General features: G+C 56.6%; 1 protein-coding gene across 1 annotated transcript; it reads right to left on the bottom strand.

Annotated features, from left to right (window-relative positions):
- Positions 1–3,496: 3,496 nt before the first annotated feature.
- Positions 3,497–9,091, bottom strand: ALDOC (aldolase, fructose-bisphosphate C). The gene is given in 8 exon segments (XM_083379848.1): positions 3,497–4,376; positions 4,594–4,668; positions 4,671–4,795; positions 5,657–5,831; positions 6,252–6,335; positions 6,431–6,591; positions 7,786–7,840; positions 8,716–9,091. Coding segments are annotated over 8 exon segments (978 nt in total). The 5' UTR covers positions 8,923–9,091; the 3' UTR covers positions 3,497–4,280.
- Positions 9,092–9,552: the final 461 nt, after the last annotated feature.

The raw sequence follows: 9,552 nt of genomic DNA, 5'->3' as shown, positions 1-9,552 counted from the left end.
TGGATTGGAGGAAGGGACTTCTAAATTTCCCAAAGGAAGGGCAACCCCCAGAGGGCTGCAGCCCCAAGCAAGTCAGGAGCATGGCCAAGAGGTGGTGGCTACTACCTTGAAGAGAGAGTTGCTGCAGGGCCTACCCCGAGAGTACCACGACCTGGCCAACGTGTTTAGAAAGAAGGGCGCAGATGAACTCCCTCTTCACCAGCGCACAGACTGCGCCATCGAGTTTGTCTCGGGGGCTAAGCTGCCGGAGCCAAAGCTGTACTCAATGAGCCCGAGGGAGCTAGAAGAACTGCAGAAATTTATAGACAAGAACCTAGCCCGGGGTTTCATACAACCGGATAAGTCCAGAGTGGGCGCCCTGGTTCGGTTCCTAGAGAAGAAAGATGGGTCTCTTCGTCTCTGCATTGATTATATTGATTGGAATGCCGTGTGTGTGTGTGGAAAACGCGTACCGCCTCCCATTCATGCAAGATATTCTAGCCCATCTTTCAAGGCGGAAAATATTTTCTGAAGTGGACTTGTGTGAACCATAGTACTGAGTCAGAATTAAGGAAGGGGATGAATGGAAAACTGCATTTAACAGCCCCCTGGGCTGCTTTCAGTTCAAGGTGCTCCCATTTGGACTGCAAGGGGCCGCAGCTGTGTTTTTGCAGCTGATAAATGAAGTGCTGCTTGGGTACCTGTACAGGGGGGGGTGTCTTGGTGTACCGTGATGACATATTAATCTACAACACGGAAACAAAAGCCAAGCGTGTGAAATTGGTCAGAGTGGTCCTGAAGAAACTATGGGCTGCTGAGCAGTACGCTAAGCTCCCCAAGTGCGAATTCCACCAAGAAAAAGTCAACTACTTTGGCTACTGGATCTCCCACGAGGGGCTGGAGGTAGACCCAGAGAAAGTGAGGGCTATATTAGAGTGGGCACCGCCCCACACCAGGAAGCAGGCGCAAAGTTTCCTGAGTTTTGCAAATGTTTACAGGCAGTTCATCCCCTCCTTGGTGCAAATTGCTCTCCCCACCACTGACTTCCTCAAGACAAAAGGGGTGGACAAAGCAAAACCTAGCCAGCCGCTGGAATGGACGAAGGAAGGCCAGGCTGCTTTCGAAAGGCTACAGAGGCTTTTTTCTGCCAAACTGGTCTTGAAGCATCCGGATGCCGAAAAACCTTTCATGATTCAGGTCGATGCCAGCGATGTGGCCCTGGGAGTGGCATTGGTCCAAAAAAAAACCCGACCAGGGCCAACTGCAGCCTTGTGCTTACACGTCGAAAATGTTGACCGAAAGCCAGCAACGTTGGGTTGCGTGGGAAAAACTTGCCTATGCGCTCAAGTGGGCTCTCCTCACGTGGCGACACTTCCTAGAAGGAAGCAATATCCCTTTCCAGGTCTGGACGGAACATAACAGCTGGAAGCCCTGAAAACCCCGAGGAAGCTCTCGCCCGAACACACACAGTGGGCCCAGCACTTTCACGGCTTCGATTTTGCCCTCCACTACCTCCGAAGGGGGAAAGAACTTTATGCCCGACCTTTTGTCGAGATTGCCCCAGTATAATAGTACCACAACAGAAATGGTCAAGCCTGGACCAGGAGGGGGCAAACCAAAGGAGCCCCTGGATCACACCACCCCCCTCCTCGCTTTCCAGCAAGCCCCGGAGGGAGACGCAGTCGTACGTCCCTGCCACTCAGGAGACTAAAGGCGATGCAAACTTGCCACGATTCTAAACTGGCGGGGCACTTTGGATTTGTAAAGACCCTGCTCTAGATCCCTGTTGTGATGGGAGGGGGGGACCTTTGGGGCTCTCTTGCCAGATGCTTTGCTTTGTTTACTCTGTTTCTCTTTGCTTTGGTGTAATTTCCTGGGGGAGGGGAGGGGGAGGGGGAGGGAAGAGCCTGGGGCATCTGCGCTGCCTTGCCAAGGATGTGAGGCCTGGGAACCATCTCCTTATCACAGGTCTGTCCGTCTGGAGTTCCTCACACCTTCGCGGTTATGTACTGGGCTCATTAGTAATACCACGTGGGTTGCTGGAGCAGCCAACAGCTCTCCAGCAACCCAGACTACAAGTCTCCAGTGCTGCTATTGGCGGCAATGGTTGCTTGAAACCTATTGGCTGCCACCTAGGGGCTAGACTATATATTGCGGCTAGTTGCAGCCATTTCCCCAGTTCAGATTCTGCACGAAATAAACCATGAGTTTTCCTGTACTCACTTACCTCGTCTTCATTCCTACGCCAAAGAACCCGCTACACAACATTCGCACCTCGGGATTGGTGGCGTACGGACCGGGCAGTTGGGAGGGGGTTTGAAAAAGGGGGTTTAAACTAATCTTTTCACTTGAGTTCCTGCCTTCTCTGTCTCTCAGTAAAAGTTCCTTTGGAAAGGCTGCCAGGAATCAGCCGAGGCAGGGCCTTGCAATATATTACAATTGAAAACTAAAAAAATATTATAAAGCAATAAAAAGAACAAAACCAGTTTTTTTTTAAAAAAAATCCTCCCTAGAACTCCCCCAACCCCGCCGACCTTTAGCAAAGCTTTATTTAAAAACCCGGCTGTTAAAACCCCCGTTGTGCTGAGGGTCCCGTTGCTGGGATTTCGTGTTCACCGGCCGAGTATCTCCGCTGCTGCACGCATTTATTTTGGGTGGTTTCCTTTTGTGCTTAAAATGTTTTTCATCGTTTTTATACTTTGGGGACCGTAAGACGCCCAGCTGGACTCATTGATTGAAATTGGGTGGCTACAGGAATTCCATGAATAAATAGAAACCAAATAAATAGAAACTGACATACATAGAAATTGAACAAATAAATGAATAAATGAAATCTGGGAACCAGATAGATAGATAGATAGATAGATAGATAGATAGATAGATAGATAGGTAGGTAGGTAGGTAGGTAGGTAGGTAGGTAGGTAGGTAGGTTAGGTAGGTAGGTAGGTAGGTAGGTAGGTAGGTTAGGTAGGTAGGTAGGTAGGTTAGGTAGGTAGGTAGGTTAGGTAGGTAGGTAGGTAGGTAGGTTAGGTAGGTAGGTAGGTAGGTAGGTAGGTTAGGTAGGTAGGTTAGGTAGGTAGGTAGGTTAGGTAGGTAGGTAGATAGATAGGTAGGTAGGTAAGGTAGGTAGGTAGGTAGGTTAGGTAGGTAGGTAAGTAGATAGGTAGGTAGGTAGGTAGGTAGGTAGATAGATAGATAGACAGACAGACAGACAGACAAGGCTGGCTGGGGAATTCTGGGAGTTGAAATCCACCATCTTAAAGGTGCCAAGGTGAAGAAGCACTGGATTGGGAGGAGTCCTGGGAGACCCCTCAAACTGACTCTTCGTCCCCCCAACCCCCCAACCTCTGGGAGGGGTCCCCACGCCCCAGCACCCCCAGGTCCGGTCACCCCATCCTGTGCGCTGGTTGCCCGCTTTTCCCTGGCTAGAGCTGAGCCCTTCGGACATTTTGCGCCAGGAGAAGGAAAAACCAGAGGCAAAACTGTGATGGAACCTCTACTCGTTTATTAGTCGGGAGGCTACTGGTACATCGGGTGCCGAGAGCGGGCACACGGGCAGTGTTGAGCGGCCATGCGCCCCCCCCTCCCTCCCCCTGGCCAGGCTGCTGCGGGGAAGGGGAGAAAGGCTGTGCCACAAAGCCACAATCCACAGTGCGGAGCCACACAGGGCTGGTTATTGGTCCTCAAAAGAAACGGAAGGCAGGAGAGTCGGTGGGGGGGGGGGTGTAGAGAGGACCACAGCAATGACCCCAAATCTCCTGCACCCCCCCCCCCCCATCTCATTCCTCTGTGGAGGAGACCCCTGCAATGGATTCGCCCCCACCTCCTCCGTGCGGTGACACAAAACCTTTCCCTACGCAGGGATCTCCAGCTGGACAACTTTAAGACTCGTGGACTTCAACTCCCAGAGGACCACGAGTCTTAAAGTTGACTAGACACTAGAGCATTCTGGGAGTTGAAGTCCGCAAACCTTTTTGAGTACGGGACTCCGGGAGCTGAAGTCCGCAAGTCTTAAAAGTGGCCAAGTATGGAGACTTTTTATTCTAGAGGCATCGATCAACTTTGCATCCTTGCTGGGCCTTTCGTGCTCACACCCACCCTGCGAGGGAGGCCTGGGCTCTCCTCCAGTCTCCCTTCACTTGCAGGACTCACATTCCCCCCTCCCCCGCCCAGCGTAAGAGCCTCCTCTGCCTATTTTGCTGCTGTCACGGCTACGCTAGAAAAAGCCCGGGAGTAACGGATGGGGGGGGGATGAAAAGCAGTGTGGGGGGGGTGCCAGGGGCCCGAGACCTCAGCCCGGGCTAGTAGGCGTGGTCGGCCACATAGAGAGATTGTCCAGCTGCCCCGGAGCCGTCATCGCTGCCTTCGTACTTGCCCAGGGCTGCTTGACCGTTGACCTGCAAGACGGAGAGGGACATTGGGGAGGGGGCCACACCACCTCTTGGGGGCCCTCCCCACAAGGGCCAGCCTTTTGCAAATGGCCACCCGCTTTGGTTCTGCCCTGATGACAGTTGGGCACCCCAGAAAGAGTCAGGGGCCCCAATTAGGAACCCCCCCTTCCTGGGCAGGGGGGCACACCCCTCTTTCCCCCCCCCGATCTCCCAGGTCACCCACCTCCGCTCGCTTGAGGAACTCCTCGGTGGCCAGCTCCTCGTTCTCCCGCTGGCCCCGCCAGGCATTGAGGGCCGAGGGGCTTGCAGCGCCCGGCCGTAGGAGAAGGTCAGGGCCCACGGCCGGGGCAGCGGGCAGTTGTTGATGGCGTTGAGGTTGAGGGAGGCCTCCTCCTCGCTCTGGCCACCGGACAGGAAGGTGATTCCTGAAGGGGCCGAGAGAAGAGCTGCAACCCCAGGACTCTGGACTGCGGGGGTCTCCAACCTTGGCCACTGGAAGACTCGTGGACTTCAACTCCCAGAATTCCCCAGCCAGCTGGCTGGGGAATTCTGGGAGTTGAAGACCACGAGTCTTCCAGTGGCCAAGGTTGGAGACCCCATTGGTCCAGAAGCATCTCTGGACCTGGCCAGTCCTTGCTGGGGATTCGAAGTGTCCAGTAGGATCTGGCCAGACCTGGCAGCTGCATCTGGACAACATCTGGTGAGCCACGAGGCTCTCAGCCTCCCTGGATTTATCGCGGCCCCTTCCAGGCATCGGAGTTGGCAGCTGCCAATTCATCCTGTGGCAGCGAGTTCCGGGGATTTGAACCAGAAGGCCTGTGGCAAAATCTTGGGCTCATAATACAGCTAGTCCTCGTTGTACGAGCGCAACGGAGCCCCAAACAGTTAAGTGAGTTTTGCCCCGTTTTGCGGCCTTTTTTGTCACCGTCCTTAAGCGAGTCACTGCTGTCGTTAAGTTAGAAGGCGACAAGAGAACCTGAATCTCGGGACATTGCAACCGTCATAAATACGAGTCAGTGGCCAAGCGCTCTGAATTGTGGTCCTGTGACTGCAGGGACGCTGGAATGGTCGTTAAGTGTGAAAACGGCCGTAAGTCACTTTTTCAGGGCGTTGTTAAATGGTCACTAAAGGAACGGTTGTAAGTCAAGGACTGCCTGAACTTGGAGCCAATTCTGGCTTCTCCGGTGCCTCCTCGCCTGGGCCCGATCCTCAAGGGGAAGCTCCTAAGACGGGCTGCTTTCTCGGGAGGGGTGCCCGCGTGGGAGCTTACCTGGAGGTGACCTTACCTGGCACGGCAGGCGGGACAGTCCGGCGTAGGGCGGTGACGGTGGCCATGGCAATCTCTTCGGGTCTGTACTTGGTGGGGCAGGCGTGGCCGGGGGTCACCATGTTGGGCTTCAGCAGGGACCCTTCCAGGTAGATGTGGTGGTCGCTCAGGGCCTTGTAGACGGCAGCCAGGACCTGGGCAGAGGGCCAGAGCCAGGCTGGTCAAGGCCCTCCAAGGGACCGGCCACCAAGGGAACAAGGCCCATGAAAGGCCCTCCCCCCCAGGTAATTAAAGGAATGTCACCAAAATGCTTCCAGTGAAGCCCAATTTTTAATCCGGCTTCTGTGCAATAAATGACCGAAGGGTTCAGCCTTGTTGGCATTTTACTCTCTGCTTTATAGAACTGCACGTTGGCTAAATCCACATCCTCAGAACTCAGAGCAACATCATGGAAGGTGCCTCCCTTCCGTTTATCCTTCCCCCCAACCCCCCCCCCCCAGATGACTGGGCCAGAGGACAGAAGGCTCAAAGTCACCCAACTCAGTTATCCCTGCTCTCCCTTGTTCCCCTTGCCAGCCCACCCACCCTACACCCGCCCGCACAACCCAGAGTACCTTCTCAGTCACGTACTGGCACCGCTTCAGGTCGTGCTCCCCGTCTGGCAGGATCTCCGGCTCCACGATGGGCACAATGCCGTTCTGCGGGGAGAGCCAAGCCCAGCACTGAGGCCCCGGCGGAGGCCAGAGGCCCGTCCCAAAGCCAGAGCGGAGGGGCAGGCCGGCAGCTGGCTCACCTGCTGGCAGACGCTGGCATAGCGGGCGAGCACGTTGGCGTTCTCCAGGATGGCCAGGCTGGAGGGGGTGTTCTCGCTGATCTTCAGCACACAGCGCCACTTGGCAAAGTCTGCGCCATCTCTCTTGTACTGGGCACAGCGCTCGGCCAGCCCATCCAGCCCTGGGGGAGGGAGGGAGGGAGGAAAAGGGAGAGGGAGGGAGGGAGGGAGGGAGAGAGGGAGGAAAAGGGAGAGGGAGGGAGGGAGGGAGGGAGGAAAAAGAGGGAGGGAGGGAGGAAAAGGGAGAGGGAGGGAGGGAGGGAGGGAGGGAGGAAAAAGAGAGAGGGAGGGAGGGAGGAAAAAGAGGGAGGGAAGGAGGAAAAGGGAGAGGGAGGGAGGGAGGGAGGGAGGAAAAAGAGAGAGGGAGGGAGGGAGGGAGGAAAAAGAGGGAGGGAGGGAGGAAAAGGGAGAGGGAGGGAGGGAGGGAGGGAGGAAAAAGAGGGAGGGAGGGAGGAAAAGGGAGAGGGAGGGAGGGAGGGAGGGAGGGAGGAAAAAGAGAGAGGGAGGGAGGGAGGGAGGAAAAAGAGGGAGGGAGGAAAAGGGAGAGGGAGGGAGGGAGGGAGGGAGGGAGGAAAAGGGAGAGGGAGGAAGGTAGGTAGCAAAGAGGGAGGGAGGGAGGAAAAAGGGAGAGGGAGGGAGGAAGGAAGGAAGGAAGGAAGGAAAGAGGGAGATAGGGAGGAAGGGAGGTAGCGAAGGGGAAGGCAGGCAGGCAGGAAGAAAAAAAAGGAAGGGAGGAAGGAAGGTAACGAAGAGGGAGGGAGGGAGGGAGGGAGGAAGGAAGGAAGGAAGGAAGGAAGGAAGGAAGGAAGGAAGGAAGGTGGTGAAGAGGGAGGGAGGGAGGGAGGAAAAAGAGGGAGGGAGGGAGGAAAAGGGAGAGGGAGGGAGGGAGGGAGGGAGGGAGGAAAAAGAGAGAGGGAGGGAGGGAGGGAGGGAGGAAAAAGAGGGAGGGAGGGAGGAAAAGGGAGAGGGAGGGAGGGAGGGAGGGAGGGAGGGAGGAAAAAGAGGGAGGGAGGGAGGAAAAGGGAGAGGGAGGGAGGGAGGGAGGGAGGGAGGGAGGAAGGAAGGAAGGAAGGAAGGAAGGAAGGAAGGGAGGAAACGAAGAGGGAGGGAGGGAGGGAGGAAAAAGGGAGGGAGGAAGGTGACGTAGAGGGAGGGAGGAAGGAAAGAAGAAAAGGGAGGGAGGGAGGGAGGAAACGGGAGGAAACGCAAGGCAACACTGCAGCACTCCACGCACACCTTAGGCAGGCCAAGGCCTGATCCGACCACACACAGGTTTCAAGTGAGGGGCTTCCCCCCCCCCCGGCCTCGGCCCCTACCTTGGGTGGTGGTTTCTCCATCCGTGCCGGCCAGGGGCACCACCCCTTTATCCACCTGGGAAGGAAGCAGAGACTGCTTAGGGCTGCAGCCCCCCCCAGGACCCCCACGGAGGAGATGACGGGGCTGATGCGGGGGGGGGGAGCAGGTGGGCTCCTCCTGCCTGGGGGGGGGGGTGAGCAGAGCCCTGACTCCACTCTGAAGGGAAGGGGGTTCAGCCTGCGGCACCCAAAGGGCAATTTTGCAAGATCGCTCTGGAAGGCAAACGGGGGGGGGCTTCTCTGATAAAGGAGAATATTTGTAGCTCAGGGTTGAAACGAAGGAGCCCCCCCCGTGCTCTCTCAGCTGGGGGGTTTCCTTGCAGACATTTTATGACCCAACTAGGGGACGTCGTGAGTGCGAGGGAGGGGAGCGAGCCCCATCTTCTTGCAGCACTGATGACGTTCCCTAGTCGGGTCATGAAACGTCCGCAAGACCACCACCCACCTCAGAGAGCACCAGGGACCCCGCGGCTCTTCCCATCCCAGACCGGTGACCTTTCTGTCTGACTGGACAACCGGGTGGGCTTCCCCCCCTCCCCCCTGGGCTTCAGAAGAGCAGGCGGGCGCTAAATCCACAGCCGGCTGCCTGAGCTCGGGGGGGGGGCTGCCGACTCCCTGTGGAAATCAGGTGGACTAGGAGACCCCCCCAGGGCCCCCTCTGCCTCTGTTATGGCTACCATTGACGGCTACCTATTGGGGGCATGGAAGGTGCTTCCCAGCCATCCCCAAACCCCGTCTCCAGGATCCGAACTCAGAACCGCCACTCCGACGTCCCTCATTCGGCACTGCTGCCCCCCCCAACTCCGGGCAGGGTCTTCAGGCCAAGCGAGGCAGAAGGGGGGGAGGCTCCCCATCTTTTCAGGAGCTGGGGTGGGGAGGCTGGGCAGTCACCTTAATGCCCACCACGAGGCCCTTGTCCCGGACCATCTCCATGAAGGGGGTGCCGTCGTCGGCCTTCTGGTAGAGGGTCTCGTGGAAGAAGATGACCCCCCCGATGCACTTCTGGACCCGGCTGTCGGCGCTGAAGAGGATCTGGCGGTAGAGACGCCGGTTCTCCTCCGTGTTCTCCACCCCGATCTGGTTCAGCCGCTTGGCCATGCTGCCTGCGGGGGAGCCCCAAAGACCGCCCTGAGTTGGAACCCCCGCCCCCCGTATGTCACGGCCTGGGCCCTCCGCCCCTCCAGCCTGGACTCTTCCCAACTACAGGTAATCCTCGACTTACGACCACCGTTGCTAAGTGAAACATTGGTCCAAGTGAATCTCGCCCCATTTTACCACCTTTCCCGCCACCGCTGTTAAGCCAATCACTGCAACTGTCCAGTTAGTAGAACGGTCATTAAGAGAGTCCGGCTTCCCCCTCCACCCCGTGGACTCTGCTGGTCAGGTCGTCACATGAACGAAGATCACGTCACACACACACACACACACATCGGATGCTGCGACCATGATAACTAAGAGTCAGTCGCCAAGCATCCGAATTTTGATGACATGACCGCCAGGATGCTGCAACAGTTGTGTTAGTCTTAATTTCTTAAGTTTTAATCGTTTTTTTTCCAGGGCAACGGTACGTTAAATGGCCACTAAATAAACGGTTGTAAGTTGAGGACTACGGGTCTCTCGGTCTCCGGACAAACAGAGGTTTTTGAGGATGGAAATCAGGAGCCCCAAGGACTGAAAAGGAGAAATCCTGGTTACAGGGGCTTCCGCTGCCCCTCCCCAGCGGTCCCT

This window comes from Vipera ursinii (genome assembly GCF_947247035.1).
Source record: "Vipera ursinii genome assembly, chromosome: 1".
In the NCBI taxonomy this organism is placed as follows: domain Eukaryota; kingdom Metazoa; phylum Chordata; class Lepidosauria; order Squamata; family Viperidae; genus Vipera; species Vipera ursinii.
The sequence above is the reverse complement of the archived record's forward strand: the minus strand, read 5'-3'. Positions and strand labels throughout refer to the sequence as shown.